This window comes from Elgaria multicarinata, chromosome 11 (genome assembly GCF_023053635.1).
Source record: "Elgaria multicarinata webbii isolate HBS135686 ecotype San Diego chromosome 11, rElgMul1.1.pri, whole genome shotgun sequence".
Taxonomy (NCBI): Eukaryota; Metazoa; Chordata; class Lepidosauria; order Squamata; family Anguidae; genus Elgaria; species Elgaria multicarinata.
In genome coordinates, this window is record NC_086181.1 from 14,943,271 (window position 1) to 14,970,675 (window position 27,405).

Consider the following 27,405-nt stretch of genomic DNA (forward strand, 5'->3'; position numbering starts at 1 on the left):
AAGCTCATCCTTCTCTACCCAGCACTGGACCAGCCCAAAAGGGAATGCCATCAACCTACCCTGAGGGACAGGTTCAAGCCCAGCCTCTTTGCCCAAGCAATGACCTCAGCTCTGAAAGCCCTGTTCCTCATTCCTAGAGAGGATATGGGGGTGTCTGCAGTTACACAGTGCTAAGGTAGGGTGACCATATGAAAAGGAGGACAGGGCTCTTTTTCATGGTTGTATTGAAAATGGAATTTCAGCAGGTGTCATTTGTATATATGGAGAACCTGGGGAAATTTCCTCTTCATCACAACAGTTAAAGCTGCAGGTGTCCTGCCCTCTTTTAAATCTGGTCACAGTATAGCTGCAGTATAGCTCCTGCGGCTTTAACTGCTGTGACGAAGAGGAAATTTCACCAGGTGCGACATGCATACAAATGACACCTGCTGAAATTCCCTTTTCTATGCAACTGTTAAAGATACAGGAGCCCTGTCCTCCTTTTCATATGGTCAGCCTAGCTAAGGGGAAGGCACTCTGCACAGGCTTAGAGGCACCCTTTCTTATGTCCAATCCTACAACCTGCCTACAACCATTAGTACATTTAAGTTATTTTAGACCCTTAGCTTAGCAAACTCATGCTTTAGATGACAATGTTCAGACAACACGCTAAGCCACAGTGGTTAAGCATTATGGCTTAGTGTGTCATGTGAACCATTCCTAACCATGGTGGCTACATAACCACGGTTTAAACATGCTCACACAAAAGGGTTAGCAGCCTAACCATGGCTTAGCATGTCATCTGAACAGGCCCTATGTGCATCACTTCAACTATGAAGTACACAACTAATATTTTTCTTCCACCCATCCCTGCCATTCCATGCAATACATCTGCTTCTATATTCCTGATATTTTAGAATATCAGTAACAACAAAACTGCTTAGCAATCCTGATTTAAAAACAACTCTAAGCATGAGCAATGTTGCATTTTAAACTCACTTAAATCATGACTGTAGGAATAAAATGGAGCTTGTTTTTGATGCTATCATCACTTGCTGCTCTCTGGGTGGTCATTTGGAACTCCTGGGCTGTGAGGCCCTGTACTTTGGGACCCAAGAACATTAAGAATTGCCCCAGTGGAAGGATTCTTTCTAGAAAGAAGCAGCAAGAAGTAATGACCTGCCCCTGCCCAAGAGACCTTTCAACCTCATCCTTGATGAGTGAAAGCTGGTTGTAGTTATTAATTTTGCATCAACGTCAGGCCAGGAACAATTCAGCGTATTGCTATACACAACAAATAGAAGCCGTGCAGCCTGACTTCCGTGGGGCCAATTTCTTAAAATAGCAATGCTGTGACTCAGGGCTCTCCATGACCTCTGATATGGAAACCCTCTTCCAAATCCCAGGGGTGCAGTCTGGGCTGCGATTGGAAAAGACACTCTGTACACGTCCAGAGGCATCGTCTTCTTTAGTACTAAGTCACACAATTCGGAACTGAGCCGCCAGCACTGGAGGAAACCGATTATGAGACTTAGTCCTGGTGAGAAGCTCCTGCAAAGAAGTCCGGCGGGTTCCCAGGTGGCCGCAAGGGTTCTTGGCTTCTGCCGGAACTCTAATGATCGCAGGCACTGGGCCTTTTCAATTGTACAGGAGTGCTGCGGGAGCTCTTTTCTGCAGTGTCATCCCACAGTACTAGTACAATGCTTAGAGGCCCACACAGTGGAGGCTGGTGGCTCTGATGTCAGTGGGGCAGTGAATCCGCTCCAGGTTTTAATCAAAATTCTAAAGGAGCTATGCAGCACCTTTGACAGCTCCTTTAGAGTTCTGACTGGTTCTGACTAAAACCATCACACCTTCGATATCTCCTTTAGAGTTGTGACTGAAACTGGAGGATCTACCGCCCCACTGACATCGGAGACACCAGCCTCCGCTGGGCTCACAACAATGTTGGTAGGATTCATCCTGTGGGCCTCTTTTCCCAGACATCCACCCACCCTCTTCATGGTGGGGTGTTGACTCTGTGGTAGGGTGCCCATTTGCCCTCTTTTACAGTCCTCTATTTGAAGGACCGCCAGAAAACTCTTTCGAAGGCATCCTCTACTTGAAGGCCTCTCCAGTTCAAGATCAAGAACCATCAGAAGGGAGAGCAGCAGACTGAGGCACTGACAGAGGTCATCTGGTCCCCATTCTCCAAACTGTGGTGAGATGTACTGTATTTCTATTTTAACTATAATAATTTCTAAATTTGCACACACAAACACACATATATTAGCATATGTAAATTTTATGCAAATCGCTGCCCTCTTTCATCCTCTGTTTTTGGTGATGCATCTCCTCTGTTTTGGCCATTCATAAGTGGCTGCCCTATTATGTGGGGAAGCAAACAGCTCCATTGATATGCTTGCAGGCCTCTAAACATGACTCCGGTGTCACTGACTAAAGCCACAGAACTTCCTCTCATAACACAATATAAGGGGCCCTTCAGAATTCTGGTTGCAGAAAAAGAATCTTGTATGCAAATGGCTTCAAAACCCAGCTCTTGGACTTATGGGGCATCCTTTAACATCATGTCGTTCTTCTGCCTCAATTTCCCACCTGTAAAATAGGACAAGAACGACCTTCCCTCCCATGTATTGTTTACGATTATAATAAGCTACAAACTGCCTGAGCCCCAAAGATATCTGAGCTTCCTCTCTCTGCCCCCTACCCCACATCAGATGCTGACCAGGTATGATGGTGTGACATCTTCACATGTGTTCTAACTGATCACAGAGAAGATGACAGCAGTGGAATATTGTCAAACAGTGCAGACTCTGTCAGGGAAGTGAAAAGGCTGGTCTGGCTGGAGGAAGGAGGTGGGAGAAGCAAAAATGTTAACATGACCTGGGAACAAGAGAGGCTGTGAGCTATTGGGAGGAAGGGCATTGATAAGAGAGCTTGTGAATTGTGGGGCAGGGTTGCCACAGAAAGCGGGGGAGGCCAATTTCACACAATGAGTTTAAACCTGCTGAATCTTTGGCTGGAAAAAGTCTCTGATGGGAGGAGGAGGAGGAGGAGGAGGAGGAGGAGGAGGAGGAGGAGAAGAAGAAGAAGAAGAAGAAGAAGAAGAAGAAGAAGAAGAAGAAGAAGAAGAAGAAGAAGAAGAAGAAGAAGAAGAAGAAGAAGAAGAAGAAGAAGAAGAGCAGCAACAGCAAAGCCCATGCTGGATCAGACTATGGCCTCATCTACACCAAGCAAGATATTGCACTATGGAAGTGGTATGAAAGAGGTATATAAAAGGCAGGAGCCACACTACTACTTTATAGTGGTACTGAAGTGCACTGACAACTGTTGGGGCCCATTAACACATGCCACAAACCGCTTTCATACCACAATATCCTGCCTGGTGTGGCTCCTGCCTTTTATATACCACTTTCATATCACTTTCATAGTGCAACAGTGGTGTAGATGAGCCCAAAGAGTCCAGCAACTCCAGCATTCGGATCACGCAGTGGCCATCCAGCTGTCAACCAGAGACCCACAAGCAGGACACGAGTGCCGCAGCACCCTCCCACCCATGTTCCCCAGCAACTGGTGTATACAGGCTTACTGCCTAAACATTTGCTAGAGTTGGATCCAGATTTATGCTGGATCAATTCTAGTGAAGGAAGTGGGCTTCCCTGTCCCCTCCTTCCCACAGCAGACCCTCTAGGTCCCTGGAAGTGCTACACAGAGAATCAGGAAACCCTGCTGAATGGGGTGAGCTGTGAGTTGTGGTAGGAGGAGGGATCCCAAAAAATTGGACCGGGGGCCTCCTGCGAGCAGATCCTGTCCTCCCAAGAAAGTCCCTTCCTTTTGTGGAAGGCAGATCCTGGATCTAACTCATAGCATTTTCAAGAGTTCACAGCGTTTCACGTGCATTATCTAGTTGAAACCTCTACAACAGCCCTGTAAGGCAGTCTTCCTCAACCTCGTGCCTTTTTGGACTACAATTTCCACCACCCCAGGCAACAAGAATCATCAGGAATGCTGGGAGTTGTAGTTCAGAACATCTGGAGGGCATCAGGTTGGGAAAGGCTGCTGTGCTGTAAGGTAAATCAATATTATTAACTCATATATTGCAGATGGAGGAGGGGGCGGGGAGGCTGAGGCAGAGAGAGAGTGGCTTGCCTAAGGTCATCTGGAGAATTTGTGGCAGAGGTAAGATTCCAACCTGTGGATTTCCTGATTCAAAGTTCAGTCTCTTAGTCGCTACACTACACCAGCTCTTCGCAAATGAATGCCAACAAATGCCTTGTCTCTCCACCACCCCCGTCCACACCCCAATGGGGAGAAAAATGTCTCAAGAGACAGACCATGCAGAAGTAAGTAGAGGAAGGGGAAGGATTCAGCTACCCTCACCCACTCCCCACTTAAAATTACCCCCCACCTCTGCTTTATAAGTGAAGTGGGTACACATGTGAATAAACCAACGTGACTACCCCTGTAACATCTAGTTTGGCTCTTTTTTTCATTTTACACCTTCTTAGCATATCCCAGATTTAAAGCCACTGAGGAGCGACAAAGAGCAGGAGTTGCAGAAATCTGCGTCCCTCCTCCACCCCTGCCAGTGTTTGAATGGTCCTAACCCGATGACTTTAGTGGGAGTGCCTTTTTTCCTTCTTCGCTGTGGAATTTCCCTGTTTTCATTTGATAGCACAAACTGATGTTGAAACACGTGCTTGCTATACTTATTTTTTTTCCAGGTGATATGGACCATCAACTAATGGCATTAGCATGTATTTGCATTTCTTATCTTCTGGGAAGTACCTTTCCCCTCTGTCTCTCACCTGCCACTCTCCTCTTACAATGCCCGCAAAGGGAGTCCTGTTAGAATCGCTCTCAGGACCAAACAATGGCAGTAGGTTGGTGTGTTTGAACACGGATCTGCCCCGGTCACAAAGAAATGGGGGAGGTTTTTTTTTCTATTTTAATAGCAAAACAGGTGTGTGGGCGAGGAGTGCTAAACCCTCCCGCTGTCTGTGGCTTAGCTCCCTGCATCCCCTCTCTCCAAGTGCTTTTCTCCCAGCTGCTTTTCTCCCACACTTCCGGCATTCGAGAAGAAAAGCAACTCTGAAACTATAAGCTGTTGGGGGAGGATTCGTGACTCCTCACCCGCATGCAGCTTTTCGTGTTCTTCCTAATGGGTCAGACCCAGGCTTAAACACATGGACCTGCCACCATCACGTCTAGTCTGGCGCTTACTCACAAGTCCCCCATGGGATCCCATCTCCAAACCTGTGCCCATGTCCGTGACACAACGTGAGAGCGCCCTACCTAAACACAAGGTCGCAACCTGTCAGTCACCTGGTCATCAGCAGCAAACAATTGCCTCTGGCGACCACGACTGACAAATCCCCACGAGCTGCAAGTACAGGCCTTGGCTTAATGGAGACAGAGAGAGAGAGAGAGAAACGCAGCCCACATAGTGCTATATTGTATTTTTAGGCTGGCTGCCACACTCACAGAGGGGAGGGATGAGGCACAGATAATCTGAACATCAATTTTCAAAAAAATGAAAAAAGGCCTAATCTACACCAAGCACGATATTGCACGATGAAAGCGGTATTTAAAAGGTAGGAGTCGCACTAAGTAGGATATAACACCGTGAAAGTGGCATGAAAGTGGTACATGGTATGTGTCCATGGGCCCCAACAGCTGTCAGTGCACTTCAACACTGCTATAAAGCAGCAGTGTGGCTCCTGCCTTTTATATACCGCTTTCATAGCGCAATACCCTGCTTGGAGTAGATTAGGCCTAAAGCGCTTGGAATTGTCACTAAGTGAAAGACAAGAGAGACACTTAATATAGCCCATCAAGCTTGTAGCTCTCCACCATCTCCTGTTTAGGCTGTAGATGGGTTGGGTTTTGTTTTTAAAAAGGAGCTTCAGAAATGCAGGCGTTCTCATAAGTCAACACTGGCACTCGCCCACCTCTTAATACAGATCAATACTGGTTACAAATGCAAACTATCTTTTAGACGGGCAATTGCCCACACCCACATCCTTCAGGAACACACAAATGATCCATTAAGATGGATAATACTGGCGTGGCCTGTGCCACATGTTCATTTAAAAACCAAAGACACATACTTGGCAGCTGCTCTAAATTTCTGGAACTCTTTTCTCCCAGAGGTTTGCCAAAGCCCTGCCTTGACCATACGAAAGTCAAGTGATGCTGTTTGAAGAGATAGCCTATGTGGCTGGAGGAGAGGGGTAGCATTGAACATTTAGCGCAGCCTTCCCCAACCTGGTGCCCTCCAGATGTGTCAGACTACAACCCCCCAAAGGGAGAAAAATAAAACCAGCAAATACTGACAGGCAGAAAAGAACAGGCAGATTACCTTCCTCAATCATCTTCAAGGATAGCAGAAAGAGGCACTTTGTCAACACACATTTTGCCATTCCACTTCCTGCCATCACAGGATTGCCAGGAAGCTGGGCCAGTACTCTGTCCCCAAGAGTGACCCACCAACTGCACTAGAAACTCATGGTCTCTGCACACTTCTTAGCAAAATGGGCGGCACTTCCTCCTCTGCGGCAAGAAGAAACCTCAGGGCCAATATTTGGCTAAGCCATCTACCAATTCCCTCTCCACCACTGACATGCCACCCAACTTTCTTCACGTTTACTCAGTGGTGTAAGTGTGCATAGGAGATTCTCTCAGGATTGTGAGACGACCACGCTATCTATAAAAGAGTGCATCAGCTGAACCCTCTTGCAGCCTCCAACTCTGGGCCAAAACAGACGTAACTGTAGGGCACACTCCTATGCAGGCTTAGACAGAGAGAGAGAAAAGTGGTACATGGCCCAGTGTGCCCAGCCACCATGGCTAGCTGGGGAACAATGGGGGTTGTAGCACTTTTTTCTGTCTAAACATGCCTAGGATTGTCCCCTAAAATGATGTCTGTCTTGGCCCAGAGTTAGAGTTTCAGAGAAGGAGCAGCTGTCTCTCACCCGCTACTCTCCTCTTACAATGCCCACAAAGGAAGTCCTGTTAAGAGTTGCTCTCAAATGATGGCAGTAGATTGGTGTGCTTGAATACAGATCTGCCCCAGTCACAAAGAAAAACCAGGTGTGTGGGCGAGGAGTGTGGAACCCTCCCGCTGTCCGCTCCCTGCAGCCTCTCTCTCCACGTGTTTTTTCTCCCAACTGAACACACTTCCAGCATTCAAGGAGAAGAGCGACTCTGGAAATATAAGCTGTTGGGAGAGGATTCGTGACTCCTCACCCGCATGCATCTTCTGATATTCTTTCTAGCTGGATCAGATCCATGCTTAAACACATGGATCTGCCACCATCATGCGTAGTCTGGCGCTTACTCACAGGTCCCCCATGGGTTCACGTCTCCACACCTATGTCCATGACACAATGTGAGCGCGCCCCACCTAAACACAAGGTTGTAACTCGTCAGTCACCTGGTCATCAGTGGCGAACAGCAATTGCCTCTGGCGACTAGGGCCTCATCTACTGCACACCAAGCAGGATATTGGTGGCTGTGGATGATGGGAGTTGTAATCCAACTCGTCTGAAGGGCACCAGTTTGGGGAAGGCTGCTCTAGGGCATTGGGGGCCGCCACTGCAAGCAACAGGATGCTCGCTGGGGTTTGGGCTTGAGAACATCCTTTTAGGGACACTCTGGCCTCATCTACACCATGCAGGATATTGCACTATGAAAGCGGCATTTAAAAGGCAGGAGCCACACCAAGCAGGATATACTGGTATGAAAGCAGTCTATGGTATGTGTCAAAGGGCCCCCACAGTTGTCAGTGCACTTCAATACCACTATAAAGCACTAGTGTGGCTCCTGCCTTTTATATACCACTTTCATAGTGGAATATCCTGTTTGGTGTAGATGAGGCCTAGAACTGACATAGTTAGCAGCTACCCCTTTTTTTCCATTTTTACTCTGGAGTAGGTGCAGAGCCTGCCCCATCCAGATTAGGATTGTAGCATGGGGCGTAGGGGGAATATATCTGTTTCCCCCATTATGGGCCTAATGCGGATCAGGGGACCCTGTTCCAGGGGAGGCAGGCACCATTTAGAGATAGAAAATACAAGAGAGAGAGAGAGAGAAAAGAACATAGCAAATAGTGAAACAGTTTATTGTTCCTCAGTCCTTCTATCTTTAAAATATGTTAGGTAGACCGATAGATGTTTATGAAAGTTTAGTAATCAAGGATGGGGAACCTGTGGTCTCTAGATGTTGTTTGGACTACAATCCCCATCATCCCTGACCATCAGCCATGGTGTTTGGGGCTGATGAGAGTGGTTTATATGATAACCCTTTATAAAAGTGTGCGGATCTTATTCATTCTAAAGCTATTTTGAGCGTGCTCTTATTTTTTGCATAGATAAATTTCAAGAGTAAGGACAGTATTAGCAGATTCACGTGATTTGGCTGGGGAGGGCCCTCTTCCTAGTGCAAGTCCCAACATATTTTGAATTCTTGGGGGAACTGAAGTTCTTGCGACCTTGTGTGACGAATGTCATCTTGTGTCTATGAAAGTGTCTGCATTTCACCGATTACGTTTGTTACTTCGTGTGTAGCATCTTTACGTTGTACCATCTTTGCACTCTGGCTTTGTGATTTAAGATGTACGCTAAAACAGGGGTGGGGGGGAGACACCCACCCCTCCCCATTGAGGTCTGTCTTGTTAACCAACAGCACGATAGAGTTTCACGAGGGAATCGAGCTCATTAACAGCGGTAACAGCCTGACACGATTTGGGCATTGGGCCTGTCAAGTAACAAACAAACTGATACAGTTTTGGGAATCCAGCTTGTTAACTATAGATTGACTCAGTCTTCTGGGGGAGTCCAGTGTATCTATGCCAATATGCATGGGAGGAGAGGATAGACAGCCTTCCTGGAGGGGGTCATAGATTCCAAGAAACTAAATGAATTAGCAAGGAAGTCAGGAATAGGACTGTGGGCATTGGGATGTGTGAAGTGAAGGCAGCTTTGCTCCAAAGCTACACTGTATTCCTGACACCTACACTATATTCTTTCAGACACCAGGTGAAGACCTTTTTATTCTCTCAGCGTTTTAACGGTCTATAAATTTAATTTTAACTTGGCTGTTTTAAATTTGTATTTTAAATTTGTACTGCACTGCTGCTGATCTTATCCTGGTTGTGCTTTTACATTGTATTTTATATCATGTTTTTAAACTGTTTGTTTTATACTTCGAATGGTTTTAATTTTTGTGAACCGCCCAGAGAGCTTCGGCTATTGGGCGGTATAAAAATGCCATAGATAAATCTTGTGACTTTTATTGCCCGTTGCACATCCTTCTGTGTGCGAAAAGGCAGTCTGTGCAGATTAAAAATTAAAAACAAGAGAAAGCAAAGTAAAAGTGGCACATCGGGGAAGCGCCCAGTCTCCAAAGTTTGCAAATTGGCATGGGCAAAAATGGCACAGGGCCCCCTGTAGCCACAAGCCCTGCACTGTGCCTCAGAACTGGAGCACAGAGGCACTCTGGGGCTGGAACAGTGCTAAGCCCTGGTACATTTTAGTTCAAATAATACCCTAGGGCAGGCTTTCCCACCCTGGAGCCCTCCAGCTATGTTGAACTACAATCCCCATAATCCACAGTCAGCTAGGATGGGAGGATGGGAGTTGTAGCCCGACAAATATGGAGCGTGCCAGGTTGGGGAACCCTGTCCTAGGATGGGCAGAAAGGAGTTTGCTATCTAATGCTAGCTGATCAGCAAGAGCTTTTTTCTGAGGGGTGTCTTGATGGCGTCACTTTTCCGCTTGTTTGTTGAAAACCCCACGGGATCGCAGCTGCAGGGTGGGAGCGGCAAGTCTCCACTAAAGGAGGGAGCATGGGTTTTCCGGGCAGCACCGACAGCCATTAAACTCATCACCGTCTCCGCCCACCCTTCCCGCACTTCCCCTGACCTACTGTGGGCCTCGTTCTGCCCCTAGCAAGCCCCCCAGACCTCAGTGCAAAGCGAGGTCACCAGCGAAATACGGCAGGAAGAAAGTGGTGGCCTCGCAGCAAAAGTAAAAGTTGTGGAAAATCAGCTAGTTTTTTACTGCGCACTTTTGCTGGAAAAGCCCATGGTGGCTGCAAGTTGGCAGCTGCGTTGTCCATACAACACAGCGCCACTATGCAGCCACCACAGGGTTTACAGGGCATACAGACAGCCTCTAAGTCCAAACTATTAAATAAAATAAACAACAAAAAGGAGTTTCTCCCTAAAGCTGCAATCCTGTAAGACCTTTCTGGGAGTAAGCCTAATTGAATTCAACAGGGCTTACATCTGAGTAGACACGGATAGGTTTGGACTGTGAATTAGGGCTCATCTACACCAAGCAGGACATTCCATTCTGAAAGCGGTATGAAAGTGGTATATAAAAGGCAGGAGCCACAATACTGCTTTATAGCGGTATTGAAGTGCACTGACAACTGTTGGGGCCCATTGACACATGCCATATACTGCTTTAATACCACTTTTACAGTGTTATATCCTGTTTGGTGTAAATGTGTCATGGGTCCCAACAGTTCTTAGTGCACTTCAGTACCGCTATAAAGCAGTAGTGTGGCTCCTGCCTTTTATATTCCGCTGTCATAGTGGAATATTCTGCTTGGTGCAGATGAGCCCTTAGACTGTAAGAACCCCTGTTCTGTAGTAAACGCCAGTGCCGATTTGTATTTGTATACAAATTTGTGTGCCCTGCGTGTGGCCACACAGCGTGTGGCCCAGGGGCAACAGTAGGTAATTGGCTCCGCCCTTGAGCAACCATTTTGTATCTGGCTCCACCCCCGTCCCCTGAGCCATTATTTTGCCCCTGTCTCTGGTCGGTAGACCTCAGGGTTCTGATAAAAAAGAAAACAAAATAGATCCTACAAGCCTGAAGTGTGGCCGTTCAAAGAAGGGTGCAGCTAGTTCCCATATCCGGGGAGACAGGAATGTAGGACTTGTCATTTTTTCTCACACGTGTACCCCTCACCCCACACACCCAACACTGGTTTCTTAATCCGTTTGTGAGGTGCTGCCATTCATAGGAAAAAGAGTCACACATTCCACAGGGCGGAAGCGCTCCCAAAGTGGCTCTTTGGATCCCTGCCAATATTCATGCCTCGAATATAAAAACAAACTGGAGGCCGAAATGAGTTTGGGCTGGGAGCTGTTATCCTTAGATAACTGAATGTGCAAACAAAATCCTCTTTCTACCTTCAGCCCTCCATGGCTCTCCCAGGTGTATGGCCACCCTCCAATCAATTCACCCCGAATCTTGCCACATTAGCTTCTGTCTGCTCTGCTTTCCCACCCTGATGTACCTTCCTTTTTGGTGTTGTTGTGGAAGGCATTAACAGTCACTTCAGGTCAGCAGAGGAACCTCTCTATTTTAATTGTAATGCACTGCACCAAGGCACGGAGCCGATTAGAAACCTAGAACTCTCAAACTGCCGTGGGAAAGGAATTAATTAAATAATGAAAAGCTCCCCAGAGCCTGAAGAATCCAGCTTGAGGATGCCCGTTGCATCTCTGGGATGACTGTCATTGGTCTGGCCCTGCCGCCCACTTCTGATCCACTACCACTATGGGAAAAGGACAGGGAGTCCTGTAGCACCTCTCTGCCCTTAGGCACGATAGGATCATTCAATTTGATTTATATATTTGATTTGATTTGTGCCCTGTCTCTATCTCTAGAAAAATGGCCTTCAAGGAGGCTTACAATCATAAAGAGAACTTGATTAACACAATAATTTAAAAAATGCTTTAAAACACAATGAAAAATACAATGGCCCTGTTCACACAACACACTGAACCATGATGGTTAAGCATTTTGAGCTAAGCATTAGGTCTTAGCAAGTCATGTGAACCATGACTTAGGCCTTAGCTAGACCTACCTTAAAGTCCGGGCGAGAGGAGGGGAGACCTCGCGTTGCGATTAACACGAGATCTTGCCCTCGTTTACACGTAAGGCGTGACGACCTCAGGAAGAGAGCCGTCGCATCCGCCATTTTTAAATTATTTTTTAAAGGGGACGGAGCGCACAAACGCTCGTGCGCAAAGGTAAGGTTTTGTTTTTTTTTTTTTAATTTAAATTAATTTCCCTGCTCCCCCCACCCTACCCCTGATGGGTGCAGCGCTCCTGAGGACCGCTGCACCCTGTGTGCAGCTCCTGGATCTGCATGAGTAATTGCGCGGAGCCGGGTAAACCCACGGAAATGTGCTCAGCCTGAGACCGTGGAAAAACTGGGCCCCCGGGGGAGGGCTGTATCCCAGGGCAAGGGAGAGATGATCCCTCCCTGATCCCGGGATCCCCTGTGCATCATGTGGACGCACAGGGACGATCCCGGGGCTTGCGCCGGGATATAGGCTAGTCTTGCTAAGGCCTTAGCGCAGCCTTCCTCAACCTGGGGTACTCCAGATGTGTTGGACTACAACTCCCAGAATGCCCCAGCTAGCTGGGGCATTCTGGGAGATGCAGTCCAACACATCTGGAGTGCCCCAGGTTGAGGAAGGCTGCCTTAGCGTGTCATGTGAACCATTCCAAACCATAGTGGCTACATAACTGCTCTCAAAACAAGATGCCCAGGTTTGGCATCCTGGGATGCTGATGCCTGGCCTGTTGACTGGCCACAAGCTGCCATTTTCAATTTCCCACAATGCAGTGCTCTATGGCACTGTATGAAATTACTTATTTCATTTGTATCATGCGTATCTGCCAAAGAATGGTGCTGGAGGCGGCTAAAAATAAAACCCAGCTTAAAAACAAGATCTTAATTAAAATGTAATGTAAAAACAAATACATTAAATGCATTTCGTTTTAAAATGGGGCTTCGTAGCTGCTCACCAAGCTGCCAGGTAAGCATACGGCAGCGGGGGGCACTGGCATAGGAGGGGGGCTGAGGAAGACAATTTGCCGAAGGTCCCCTCAAACTCCCCTCAGAATGGGCAGCTTTAGTTTGTCCATACTGGGTGTAGGCGTAAGCAACTGCACTAGACTTGCTTCCACAGGAGGCTTCCCCTGATCAGTGAGTTGTGCAGAAATGCCTCGGGGAGAGCCTCGCCTGAGAGGATGGTCATTCTTATTCTCCACAGACTCTAAAAGTAAATCTTCTGTGCTTCAGTCATCAGAGACGTTCGATAGAGGGTGCTGTAAATGTGGCAGTTGGCCTTACACACTCCCCTCAAACTGCCATCCCTTTCTTGTTTCCGCTGTTTGTTTGCTTGTTCCCCCATCACTAGTATGTGTTGGCGTTCTTCCTTGACCATAGCATAACCTTACCCGACCTGGTGCCCTCCAGATGCGTTATATTACAACCCCCTTAGGATGGCTGTGGAATTACTAGTCCAACACATCTGGAGGCTGCCATAGCAACTTCCTAGCACATTAGACCAATCCAGCACAGCATGTGCTGGGACCTGACATTTATTAATTCGTATTCATTGGGGCCCTTGGAGGATGTGATGCCTCAAGCAAGGAAAGTGTTGCCCACTGGGACCACCTTATGTAAGGAAGCAAAGCTCTTGTGCTTCTAGTTCGGTCCCCGCAAGCCCCATGCACAAAGGACAAAAGGAAAAAAAATCATAAACTGAAAACAGGAGCCATCGTAGGTGGGAGGTAAGGCCTTACGCCTGGTCTACATGTGTAGCAGCAGAATGCAGTGATACGATCCTGAGGTAATGGAACGGAGGGCAGCACTTCCTACTGTATATGAGCAATCACATTTTTAATATGTTCCCCATCTGAAAAAACCCTCTGCAGACAAAATGCTAGCTCCGTATGTAGTGGCTAGTATGATTTTTTTTCTTCCCGAAGTGCTACTTTTCTACTTGCATGGAACGTTTAAAAATAGCACGCACACATCCCTGTAATTTGAAATGGTACTGTCCATTCTACCACCTCAGGATTTTACCTCCTTGCTCTGCTGCATGTGTAGATCAGGTCTTAGAACATGCTTCAAAGGATGGTAGGACAGGGGTCCCGTACCTCTTTGGATTGCTGGGCACATCTGGGATTTTGAGAGAGTGTTGTGGGTGCTCTCACAAAATGGCGGCTATGGAAGTAGCATGGCCGTTCATAAAGTGGCTCCCATGGTATGCAGGGCTGGTTACAAGACACTCATTTCTAGGAAAACAAACTAGTGAGACTAAAAAAAAAAAATTAAATTGCCAAGAAGCTAATATAAGGCAGAAGTAGAATCTGAGCTCCAAAACACAAAACCACACTTTTGAACCCAAATAAAGATGACATTAGGAACCTAAGAAGAGCCCTGCTGGATCAGACCAAGGGCCAATCTAGTCCAGCATTCTGTTCATACAGTGGCAAACTAGCTGCCCATGGGAGACCCATGAACAGGACATAGGTGCAAGAGCACCCTCCCACCCATGTTCCCCAGCAACTGGCGTTCACAGGCATACTGCCTCTTATACTAGAGGTAGCATACAGGCATCAGAACTACTAGTCATTGACTAGTAGCCAGTTACATAAATTCTCCTCCATGAATTTGTCTAACTCCCTTCTAAAGCCATCCAAATTGGTAGCCATCGCTGTATCTTGTGGTACTGAATCCCATAGTTTAACTGTGCCCCGTGTGAAGAAGTTCTTCCTTTTATCTGTCCTGAATCTCCCACCAATCAGCTTCATGGGATGACCTTGGATTCTAGCATTACGAGAGAGGGAGAAAAACGTCTCCCTATCCACGTTCTCCACACCATGCATAATTTTGTACACCTCTATCAAGTCTCCCCTCACTCGCCTTTTTTCCAAGCTGGAGGGCAGAACTTTGCTTTGCAGCGTGCCAGCCTCCTAGTTGAAAAAGTATCATTTTAAAAGAAAAGCAAGAAATAAAATAGTTAGGAGCGGCAGAGAGCCTGGCAGGCACCTATGAGCACCATGTTGGAGACCCCAGCTGTGAGACTTGAGATTCACGTGGATGCCGTAACCGTCTTTGTTCAGCTGCAAGCCAGAGGATTATTGCAGAATTATCTAAACGTTCTGAGAGGAAGGAAACCTATCTCTTACTGGCGTCCACACTAAGCAGGCTGTACATTGCAAGCCTACACATGTCTACTCAGAAGTCAGTTCCATTGAGCCATCTTTTCTCTTTCTCTCTCCCTCCCTCCCACTTCCACTCTACCCAGCAAGCCGCTGGGGTAGGGGAAAATTGCTCCTGCCAGAAGTCTACATTGATTGTTTGCAGAGATCTTTGGAAATTAGGCTGAGCGCCACTGGTTGCCCATGGCTGACTTAGACAGTTAGAGAGCCTGTGTGGTATAATGTTTGGACCAGGACATGAAGACTTGAGCTGAAATCCCACCTCAGACATGACGCTTCCTGGATGAAGTTGGGCCAGTCACTGCTGTTCACACAACATGTTAACCCACACTCAGTGGTTGAGTGAGGGTTGTTTTGAACTGTGGGTTGTTTGCTGAACCATGGATTAGTGTGTTATCTGAACGCAGCACGTTTTCCACAGGCTGGGTTCTCGTGTTGTCTGAACGCAGCATGGTTTCTGCAGGATGGCTTCTTAACCATGCAGTGTGGAATGTGAACAACCCAACAACAAACCATGGTTCTCAAGGTGGCTTTTTCGAGGGAAAAGAAGGCACTCTGCATGGTTAACAAGCCACCCTGGCTGAGCTCAGACAACACGATAACCCGTTGTTCAATAAACAATGCAGGGTTCAAAACAACCCGCACTTAACCAGTGGGTTAACAGTTGCGTGAACAGCGATCTCTCTCAGCCCTCACCTACCTTGCAGGGTTGCTGACAGGATAAAGGGGAGGGGAGCCATGAAAGCCGCCCCAGGAGAACAAAATAGACATGGAATGGGTGATTCCCTCCACCCCCTCAGATCTTAATTTGAGCTGAGATTCTATTCCAGAACTTAATTTTAATAATAAAGCTCAACTAGTTTTAAATAAAAAAAATTCTGATGGAAGCCAGGGGACCTCCATGGTAAGGCCTGATGATATGTTGACATAAGGGTTGGAAGCTGTAATTGATTTAATCAGTATATTCTTCAACCAAAGCTTTAATCAGAGATTTAAATCCGCCTCCCTCAACCCCTAACTGATCAGTGGGGCTGACTAAAGAACATGCCGCTATGCAGACCTCACACGCACACAAGCATGTCAGCTTCCTCTTCCCTCTGCTCAGTATGTCATAAAAAGAGATTTAAAGATGGCTTTTCCTTTCGGTTTGTACCTAAAGAGAGCGGGTAGTTTCCTTTGGGGGTGAAACGAATACGGCTTTCCTACCGCAAGCAACTGAAGTCCACAGCGCTCATCTGGAATCAGTGCCAGCACAGCTTCTACTCTGGGATCTTTCCTGGTACTGATGGGCCTTGAACTTGTTTGAACTTTGAAAGCTGTTTCGGCCCTGGTGTCCTCTGAGCATAACAAAAGAATCCAACCCACGATGAGCAAGAAAACATTACAAGATGGATTGGAATGCAATATATGTTAGATTCCCTTCGAACTCTGGGATTTTGTTAATGAAATTAAAGAAATGTTCCATTGGTTGAGAGCACTAGTTGCTACTACCTTCCGCTACTGTGACTTTACTTGGTGCAGTGCCGCTGCTGGTATCGCACCCCAGGAGTTATGTCTGCTCCTTCCTAGTTGGCACTTGTGACCGGTGGGAGGAGCAGAGTATTGGGCATAGCTGCTAGAAAAGCTGGGTGACATGTTACCCGTTCCTTCAGTTGTTGTTCTTAAAAGGGAAACCCAGGAGTTGCTTGGAGTCCCATTGCTAGTGAAGCCCTACAGTCTTGCCATGCCGATATACAGGCAATCCTTGGAGGGTACAAATCTGGAACCTCTCAAACAGAGCTCACGTTAATTTGTGTGCCACAGGGACCCATCTGGTAGGCCAGCTTGAACAAAAGAAGAGGGCCTATACGTGCCTTTGCCTTGTGTAGTCCTCCTTCTCACCATGACAAATAAAAGTCGTCTCTCTCCCACACAGCTGGGATTAGGGGACAGACGTGATGAGCCCCAGAACCTCTCCTTTCAAAATTTAATTAATTTATTGAAATGACTGCCCAAAGGATGTAGCAAATGCCCCCGTCAAAGATGGTTTTAAAGATGGATTGGACAAATTAGTGGAAGAGAGGCCTGTCGACTGCTCTCAGCCATGATGCTTCAATAGAACCTCCATGAGCAGGGGCAGAATACCTTTGTTTACCAGACGCTGAAGCCAAATAGCAGGGGAAGTTTGATCAAGGATGCTTGTTCCACACCAACTAAGTTTCAGAGATGTGGTCAAAAGACCAAGAAACATCCAGCTGCATTATAACCATTACAGATGATCATGTTATAACATTAAGTATCACTGCCTGGGCTTTTTTGTTTTCCTTCTCCCTCCCCATCACTTTTTCCTCTTGTCTGGTGGTTATTTCGATTGTAAGCATGAGGGCAGGCACTGCCTTGTGTTTATTGATATGTAAGCTGCTTTGGAAGCCTAGCTGGTTGAAGAGCAGGGAAAAAATGCTATAAATAAATAAATAAATAAATAAAGGTTGTTGTCTTCATACCCTATACATGTGAGCTTCCCAGAGGCATTTGCTAGCCACTGTCAGAAACAGGATACTGGGCTAGGGTTCATTGGTGTGATCCAGCAGAGCTATTCTTTCTATTTTTAAACAACGCACTGTGTTGTTGTTGTTTTTAGCTCCCCCTTCAAATTCCACACGCCCATCTCATGTGGATGGCAAGTCATCTAAGCAGCAACTCCCGCCTTTCCAGATTCTGTTCCCATAGCCTTGAATTCACGCTAAACACTTGGTCAGTCAGTGGCAAAGGCAGCCAGGAGGGCAGCCATCATGATTTCTGGGACTCAGTTCACAGGTGGATGTTGCAGGAGCTGCTGAACGTCCATGGAGACGGCCTTATCCTGAAATTTCTCCTGACTATTGTACGCCTATGGTTTGCTGCATGATGGAGGCAGCACCCAGTGTTAGTAGCACTCAGCAGCATCCTGAAACACCTGGGGTGGCTTTCCCCAACCGGGTGCTCTCCAGACGATTTGGACTTCAACCCCCATCAGCCCCATCCACCATGGCCAATGGTCAGGAATTCTGGGAGTTGTCGTCCAAACCATCTGGATGGCCTCAGGTTGAGAAGGCTGACCTAGGGTTTGGTGGAGGAGAGCAGGAGGGTTCCTAGAATCATAGAGGCTGAGTTTTACTCCCAAATTAGGATCCTCCGCATAGCGAACCTCACTCACCCATAGAACAACAAACAGAGAGCAAAAGTGGACATATTCGAGGCATCCAGGTAGCTCCAGCAAGTGAGCCAAGCAATGTATTATAGGAGAAGACAATGTTAGCCCAACCATAACAGTCATTATTAGCAAATGTGACTTGGAGCAAACTTCCTTCTGAGCCTCAAATATGACCAACGCCATACCTAATGCTTGGCTCACTATCAGCACACAGAGGCCTCATCAACACCAAGCAGGATATTGCACTATGAAAGCGGTATGAAAGCAGTATATAAAAGGCAGGGGCCACACTACTGCTTTATAGCCGTATTGAAGTGCACTGACAACTGATGGGGCCCATTACATACCATATACCACTTTCATACCAGTATATCCTGCTTGGTGTGGCTCCTGCCTTTTATATGCCGCTTTCATAGTGCAATATCCTGCATGGTGTAGATGAGGCCAGAGTGTCCCTAAAAGGATGTTCTCAAGCCCAAACGCCAGCGAGCATTTTGTTGCTTGCAGTGGTGGCCCCCAATGCCCTAGAGCATCCTTCCCCAAACTGGTGCCCTCCAGATGAGTTGGATTACAACTCCCATCATCCACAGCCACCATGGCTACGCTGGCTGGTGATGATGGGAGTTGCAGGCCCTAGGTGATTTCTAGAGGAAGGCTGCCCTAGAGATAACCTAGGGTTACCTATTTTTTTCTCCCTGGCAGACTTTGGGTTGCTTTCTTTTTTTAAATTGTGTTTTTTTTCCAGTCATCTGGCAAAGCTGAATGGGTTGGATCCAGATTTATGCTGGATTAACTGCACTGGCAGAAGTGGACTTCTCAGCCCCTGACTACTCCCTGAAAGTGCTGCATAGAGAGTCAGGAGAGCCTGCTAAGCAGAGCCAGCTTTGATGAGTTCGAGGGAAGGGGATCCCCCAAAACCAGGCTGAGGAACCTTATGCAAACAGTGTCTTTTCTCGCACGGTAGATTCTGGATCCAACCCAATTCGTTGCATGTCACTCAGAAATGCCCCAGCATATGCATGCATGCATACACACACACACACATCCCCAGAACAAATACATTCAAGTGTAGCCCATGGTTTGACCAGGAAGTGTTTTAGAATCCCATGATGTATTTCATTCGTCAAGGGTCTTAAAATCTGACCCTTGAGCCTCAACGTTTAAACATTTTTGACAACCCAGGATGAGGCTAGCTCCTAGGAATCCAAACTCTCTTATACCAGCTCTACTCAGGGAATGCTGCCTCTTCCTCAGGGACTTGCCGTGACTTGAAGCCAGGATGGTGGCTAAGCAAGAATTGTGCCAAGAGGCCAAAGAAATGTAACCTTTGGCAGGGGGTACCATGTTCACGCCTGCCATCTGCTTGTGGAATATTAACCCACATTTCCCAGGTTCTAATCCAAGGGTGGGCAGAAAGTGGATCTGGAGCTGCCGGTAAATCCCTGGCTGATTTGCAGTAGATCGGCAAGGGTTTCTGATTCCCAATTGTTTAACTACAGCTGCAACAAAAATGACTCTCCTCCCACCCGCATCGTAAATTATACTGCTGAAATGAAGAAAGCTTGAGATAAGCAGGAATGATGTGGAAGGACTGTGAGCTCTCTTCAATTCTGGTGCTCAACACAAATTCCTGGGCTCAGAATTGTGTAATTCAAAATGTATATCTTTTGTACCAGGCTCTGGTTGGTGGATCTTGGGTTTTCCAGTAAAAAAAAATGAAGTAGATCCCACAATTCGTAAGCCTTCTCACACCTGTTCTAATCTATCTCTTGATGTATTTCATTTGCATCCTGCCCTTCCTGCAATAGATTTAAGGCAGCATACACCCCCACAACACCTTTATCCTCACAACAACCTTGTGAAGTGGGTTAGGCGGAGGGATGGAGATTGACCCCAGGTCACCAATAAGCTTTGCGGCTGAGCTGAGATTTCAACCTGGGTTTCCCTTCTCACTGACTTTCCCAACCTGGTGACCTCCAGATATGTTCGGCCATTGGCCATGCTTGCTGGGAATGATGGGATGTGTCTTCCAACACATCTGGAGGGCACCAGGTTGGGGAAAGCTAATTTAACCACTACCCCACACTGAGTAGAAGGGAGCTGATGGGCAAGGTGCGTTAAGAAGTGTCAAATCCTATTTTGGAACCTGAACAGGCTGGACTGGTTTGATTGTCATCTTCCACCCAGGCACTGACTTTGCTAGCCGGGTTGCCATTTTGCTCCCCTTTTCTCTTGCTATTTCCTCTGAGGAAGACAGAGGGACTTTCTACGTCCAGGTCCCCCTTAGCAAACTGGACCTTTACAAACAATGAAACTCAGCTTAACTCTTGGGAATTATGCCTAGGATGCCTTTGATCCTTGCAAGATGTTTGGGGGGGGGGGGGGGCGCAGCCAAGCAATAAAGATTCCAAGAAGGCAGAAGGTATGTGTGTATGGGGGAGGGAGCTGTAAAGGGACAGATGGCAATAGAGCATCTCCCTTAATTTGTATCAGAGATTTTTCCCCCCACAGACAGCACAGTCCCTAGCCGAGGTGGGATGGAGTGTGAGAAACTTGAGATTTCACATCCAATGTGTTATTCCCCTTACTACCAGCAGCCAGACGTAAATGGGTTCATTAATAATCCCTCCCTCGCCCCCAGCGTTTCGTAAAAGCGATGCTTTGCAGAAAGCAATGGATGGAGAATGGCTTCTCCCACCCCCCCACCTCGCCCGGAAAATCAAGTCATCTCAGCATCTCCCCGTCTGCTGAATGGGGAAAGGTCTCTTTCAACCCCACCCTTTCCCTGCTCCACCCCCCCCCCCCCAAACACACATATCCTTAGATTTTGCACTGGAAAGCAAAGTAGGTAGACAGAGATCTTCTTGTTTCATCGGTTCCATTCCCAGCCTCACTGAAAGGGCAGGCCTGTCAAACGTGGCTTCAGGCCCCCTCTGCCAGCCCTTAGGGTGGGAGAGTTTTGCTTTGACCCCCTTGAGCACAATTGCCTTCCGTTAGGTGGATACATTTTGGCCCCAGTGAATGAAAAGGAGAACATGCAAACAAAAGAAAACACAAGCCCTGTCCTCTCAGTTTGTCTAGTCCTCCTAAGTGAAGGTAAGCATTTGCCACAGGCCTTGCAAAATCAAGGCCTTAGAATGGGAAAGGGTTGGAGGAAAGGGCCGTCTTTGTCTAGGAGACTTAAGCCTGGTTCTCACAAATAGGGGACAAACCTGATTCTTGATTGTGCTGCTTCAGATGGCAAATGGGGGCTCACGCGGCTGAATGCTTCGCCCTTCAAAATGAATAACAATTCCCCAAATCCCCAACATATAGAAGACTAGCATGTCAGGGCAAATGTGAAGCTAGAACTTTTCGCTCTGACATGTTAGTTTTCTATGTTCAAGGAACTGTATTTATTAACTTTATTTACTTAATGTAAGAAGGGAAATTTTGTATGGAGAAGCATTCCATCCAGTTGACACCCTGGTTGCCCATCACAGCTGTTCTTTGAGAGTACTAGGCCAAAGTTGGAGGGTATGAGGTTAGATTCTGGCTTAGAACTGACAACAACCTCCAGCACCAACTCGCTTCCCACATCTAAAGACAACTGGTCCTCCTGGGGCCCAGTTATCTGTCACTGCTACTAGGGACATTAAACCCAAAGGCCTACCTGGATGGGGGCTGTGCTGAAGTGGATCTTGCGGTTAGGGGTGGCCTCGTCCTCTTCTGATAGCCCAGCGATCTCCACACAGCTGGATTCTGGTGCGTACAGTCCGTCGGCATCCTCGTCTTCATCCAGCCCGCTCCCTCCCGAATCCTCCCCCAGCCCACTGTAGGCACTAATGTCCACCAGGTCAGCCTCAGAGAAATCTTCCTTCTTAGACTCGTCACCCAGGTCATTTTCCTCTGGTCCCTCAGCCTTGGCCACTTCCTCACAGTAAGCATCGCCCGACGGGTCTGGAGTTTCTAAGTGTCTCTCGCCCCCCAGCCGGCCATTTTCCAAGGCCGCATGCACCGTTACCTCAGCCTGGATCACCTCAGCCCGGAGAGTGTCAGACCCTTTGGAGGCCTTGCTGTGCTCCTCCGCTAGCGCCACTGCCACCTCTGCCGCCTCAAATTCTTGCTCCGAGTCTCCGCTCTCCTCTACTTCCACGGGCTTGATCTTGCGCACCTCTTGGACCTTCTGAGGACGCAGGCCCACAGCACTGTCCTTGTCCCCAGGTTTCCCGGCACCTGATCCGCCAGCGGGAAGTTTGGCTTGGGTTTTGTCGGCCTCCAGCGGCCTGCTTCTCACCTGGAGGGTAGGCCCGTCGCTGCTCCTCGCTTCCCCCTTGGCACCGCTTTCGGGAGCCTGTAGGAAGACTCTGGACCTTTTGCTGACAATCTTGGAGTTGAGGGGCCCAACTTTGCCCGGGGCTTTGTGGAGATTGTTCCTCAGGTCGGCCTTCTCGAAGACAGCGCTGAGCTGGCTGACGGTGGGCGACACGGCCTCAGTGTCCAGCTTGTCCAACGACTCCGTGCTCCCATTGAACCTCACCACCACGTCCAGCTTCCTGTCCTGGAAGCCCGCTCTCTCTTTCCTGAGGAGAAGTTTGTTGGTGGTCTCCTTCTCCTGGAGGCTCCTCTCGAAGATCTTCCGCGTCTCCTGGAGCTTGGACAGGGGCTTGTCCGTCTTGGAGTCGAAGCGGCTCACCCTCTCGGAGACGCTGGTGCCCAGTTTGAGCAAGGCACTGTGGTCGACATTCTCGTTCAGGCTGCTGGCCCGGGGCAAGGACAAGCGGACCGGCTTCTCCTTCAGCTTGGCCAGGTCCACCGCCCCGTCGCCCGCCGGCGGCGCGGTCCCCATCTGCAGGAACATGTTCTTGATCCGGTGGACGTTGGAGCCATACTTCTTGTTCCTGGCTTTCTTGGCCTCCTCGCTGTCGGGGTTGCCAAGGGCATCCTTGGGGCTTTTCAAGGCTTGGATGCCGGCTTCGTAGGCGTTCCGGTGAGGCGAGGCACTCCGCAAGGTCCCTCCGCTGCCGCCGTTGCCGCCACTGCTGCTGCTGCTGCCGCTGCTGCTGCCGCCAGGACTATTATGGGGCTCGGTCTTCATCATGGTTCAGCAAATCTTCTGGTGTCGCTGACACCACATAGCCCCGCGCTTCCTCTTGTCTTGTCTCTCACCCCCCCTCCCCTGCCCCGCTCCTCCCTTCCTCCTCCTCCTCCTCCTCCTCCAGCTGCCTCTTCCGCGATGAGCTGCAGCGGGCTCACATCGCGAGATGCACGGAGGGGGCTCGGCGCGTTGCTGTTCCGTCTACAAAACGGCTTTCATTGTGTCAGGGAAATGTGGTCAGTCGCTGGGGGCGGAGGAGGAGGAGGAGAAGAGAAGGCGGCGTGTGTGTATATGTGTGTGTGTTGGGGTGTGTGTGTGTGTGTGTGTGTGTGTGTGTGTGTTGCAGTGTGTGTTTGTGTTAGAGTGTGTGTGTGTTGGAGTGTGTGCGGGCGGAATGGATCCCAGCGGCTTCTTACCAATGGTAGCAGATCCTGCAAAGGGCTCGGATTAGCTCAGGCCCACGCCTGCCGGCTGGTCGGATGCGTGTCCCACCTCGCTTTGCATCCCCTTCTTCTCTCTTCCTTGTGCCTTCCGCTCTCTCCTCTCCCCCCTCCCTCTCCCTCGCTCTTGCAGCCCAATGATGGAGACCAAACCCTTCTGCAAACGGCACAGCCTGTCGCTCCTAAAAAAAAAAGTGGGGGGGAGAGAGAGAAGAGGATGAGGGAAAATTCCCGCTGGGTCTTAAAGAGATCGTTCTCCTTGTCCACCACCACCACCCCTTTCTGCTGTGGCAGGAAAGGAAGCGAGAGAAAAAAAAGAAAAGGGGGAAGGAAAAAAAGCCAGCGACACGTTCCTCCTCTCTCCCCGCCACGCTCAGTCCGCCCTCCCGCCGCAGAAAGAGAGTGAAAACCCCACTGAACTCGTCCAACCCCACTGCAAGGCAAAAGGGAGTGGGCGGGGGGTGAACCACGATCACCCTTCCTCCCCTTCGCCGTTGGATTATTTCAATATATATCTAGATGGCCATGTAATCCGACCCTTTCCTCGTGTCGGCGGCTTTCACAACTCTCTGGCCTTTTAATAATAATAATAATAATAATAATAATAATAATAATAATAATAATAATAATAATAATAAAAAAAAAAAAAATCGCCACCTTGTTCCAAAATTAGATTAATCGCAGCCCTCGCTCCAAGATGTTTTGACACCCTGCCTTGTGCCACCCAGTTTAAAGAAGTGTAACCCCGGGATCTGATTGCAACGTCGCACGGGCTGTTTGGGGCCCACACGCGTTTCTGATCGCCGAGGATCTTCCGCAGTGTTGCAAAATCCACGGTGCGGCGAGACCTTGATGTGGAGCAACGGAAAACGTCGACCAGAAAAACGGCCGAGCCCGGGAATTCGAAGGGTCGCGCGCACTTTTCAATTTGTGAAATTTTGGGGTAAGCCCTAACCAAGATATCGCCTGACCCGGGAATTTGGATCTCTCCGTGTGTAGTGGAAGGGCTATTATAGCTCAGTGGCAGAGCACATGCTTTGCACGCAGCAGGTTCCACATTCAATGATCCCCGGCATTTTCGGGCAAGGCTGGAAAAACCCTTGCCTGAATCCCTGGAGAGCTGCTGCCAGTCAGTGTCCGCAATACTGGGCTAGATGGACCAATGGTCTGGCTCAGTATAAAGCAGCTTCCTGTGTAAGATTTAATTTTTTTGCGCTGTTGCAAAGTGTTCCTGGCACTGTACTTGCAAGCTGGGTGCTCATAATAATAATAATAATAATAAGAGGTGGACTCGGTGAAGATCCAGCTTTGGTAAATAATACAGCCCAAATATTTTCATCGAATGATGAAAATTATGTGTATTACAAGATCTCTCCAGTCATAAAACAGTTGACGCAATTCATCCATACAGTGGCAACTTGAGCTGACTGGAGCCTGGTCTAAACTCCAACCCCCCCTTTTCAGTACTTTATCATGAACAATCCATTATTGATGACATTTATAAATTTTATAATAGCGTTTGACCATTTTCCAGCCCTTTGCTCATTCATTGCCATCAACGACCCTGTGAGGTAGATCTTGGTTTCCCCCCCCCACTTAAGGCAGCAAGGAGGCAAACCATATGGCAAGCATCAATTTTCATATTTATTTATTTATTTATTACATTTATATACCGCCCCATAGCTGAAGTTCTAAAATTTCAGGGGGCAGAGAGGGCTCACAACCTTTACCTTTGGTGACATTTTAAAGAAAACTACAAAGGAGGGGCATGATTTGGTTAAAACTGGGGCGGAGTCAGGGAATGGGGCTTGTGGGTTTTACTAAAGGCCTCCTACCTTTACCCTGTAATTCAAGCATTGCATGATAAACCTGAAATTACGTTCGTGGTGCAGGCACGACCTGAAAGCAAATTCAGGGGCCTCCGTACAACAGTTCTTATGAAATAAAATACCTCTAAAACACGGGTGTCATCCCTCTTTTAGCCCAGTGGCCAGATTAAATGCTGGCAAAACTCTCGGGGAGCTGTATTCTAGAGTTGGGAGGGTCCAAATGCAACAGCGGTGCTGCTCAAAACATACTTGATTTTAAAGCTGTTATTGACAGTATCCATCTTAGAGGTGTTTTGACCTTTCAGAATGGAGTGGGGTAGGGGGTGGGGAACAGGCACGAAAAAGCTGAGAAACCATCAAATGAATGCTGGGGGGTGGAGCCAGAGCAAGGGGGCATGACCATCTGGGGAATTTTGGACGGCTGGACTGGGACCCCAAGAAGACTGGATTTGGCCCACAGGATTAAGGTTCAACACCACTGCTTAAAACAACAACAACAACACCCAGCTCTGGCCAGATCTACAAGCAGGATATGACATTTTGAAAATGGTCTATAGAATGTGTCCTGGGTCCGAACAGTTGTCAAAGCTATTATAACCCGTTATAAAGCAGCAGTGTAAATCCTGCCTCTGTTGTACATAGGTGCTCACAAAACATGTAAGATCTACCTTAGCCACACAAAGTGCTCCAGTTCTCTCAAGCAGTTCTGTTTTGACTGGTTGTTCACCATTCATGCCCTGGAAGTGTTACAGTGGCCTCATCTATACCAAGCAGGATATTGCACTATGAAAGCGGTATGGAAGTGGAATCTAAAAGGCAGGAGCCACACCAAGCAGGATATAGCGGTATGAAAGTATTATATAGTATGTAGCCATGGCTAGACCAGGCCTATATCCCGGGATCATCCCGGGATCATCCCTGTACATCCAAATGACACCCAGGATACCGGGAGCAGGCAGGGATGACCCCTCCATTTGCCTGGGATAATCCTTAGGCCTAAGTCAATGGGCCCCAACAGTTGTCAGTGCACTTCAATACCGCTATAAAGCAGTAGTGTGGCTCCTGCCTTTTATATACTGCTTTCATAGTGGAATATCCTGCTTGGTGTAGTTGAGGCCAATGATCCCATACTTCCTTGCAATGAGGGAGGCTAGCTCAGCGTATTTTGTATCACGGCCCTGATATTTAAGAGTGGGGTTTTTCCAGGCCTATAAAACCATCGATACTGGAGCTGTAATGCAGTTCCCCCTGATAGGTTTGCGTAAAAGTTCAGTTGGATGATCCAATCGGATTTTACGCTCAATTCTCCCTGCCATAGTACTTACTTTCCCCAATAAAGCCCTAGTGTAAAAACAGCTTAAAAGGGACAGGGGCTAATGGCATCTTTTCTAATATGAAATGTGTTATTCTCAAATTGTAATTCAAGACAGAAAAGGGAAGAGAGCACCTTTTTTTTTTTAATTAATTGAGCCAATACTTGAGCACCAAACCTACAAACCTGGGTTTGCCACTGAGTGTAAAGCCAAACGGCTGCATCTCTCTGATGGGTGTGTTTACAAATGCAACTTTGTTATATTCACAAATAAGTCTAACCTAAAGCAATACTCCCTTTAGGGAGCTTCTCAAGGAAGATATTCTACAAAACTTTCCCAGGCAGCTTCTCCCATGGTTGAATTGCTCTCGGGGGACTAGACAATACCTGTTTAATGTTTAACCTCAGTCAGCCTTCCTGTAATTTATACCCATTCACCTGAATGCAATCTGTATGGAACCTGCGGGATCGCCTTCTCCCATACAGTCCGCCCCGCACACTCAGGTCCTCTGGGGAGAACATACTTCAGTCAGCCAAGACTAGGCTGACATCAGT

General features: G+C 47.9%; 1 protein-coding gene across 1 annotated transcript in view; it reads right to left on the reverse strand.

Annotated features, from left to right (window-relative positions):
• The window catches only part of PPP1R9B (protein phosphatase 1 regulatory subunit 9B), a 92,682-nt gene extending 69,358 nt beyond the window's left edge, over positions 1-23,324 (reverse strand). The window contains exon 1 of the mRNA XM_063138240.1: positions 21,845-23,324. Within this exon, the coding sequence (XP_062994310.1) occupies positions 21,845-23,272 (1,428 nt within the window). The 5' untranslated portion in view covers positions 23,273-23,324. The remainder of the gene's footprint in view (positions 1-21,844) is intronic.
• Positions 23,325-27,405: the final 4,081 nt, after the last annotated feature.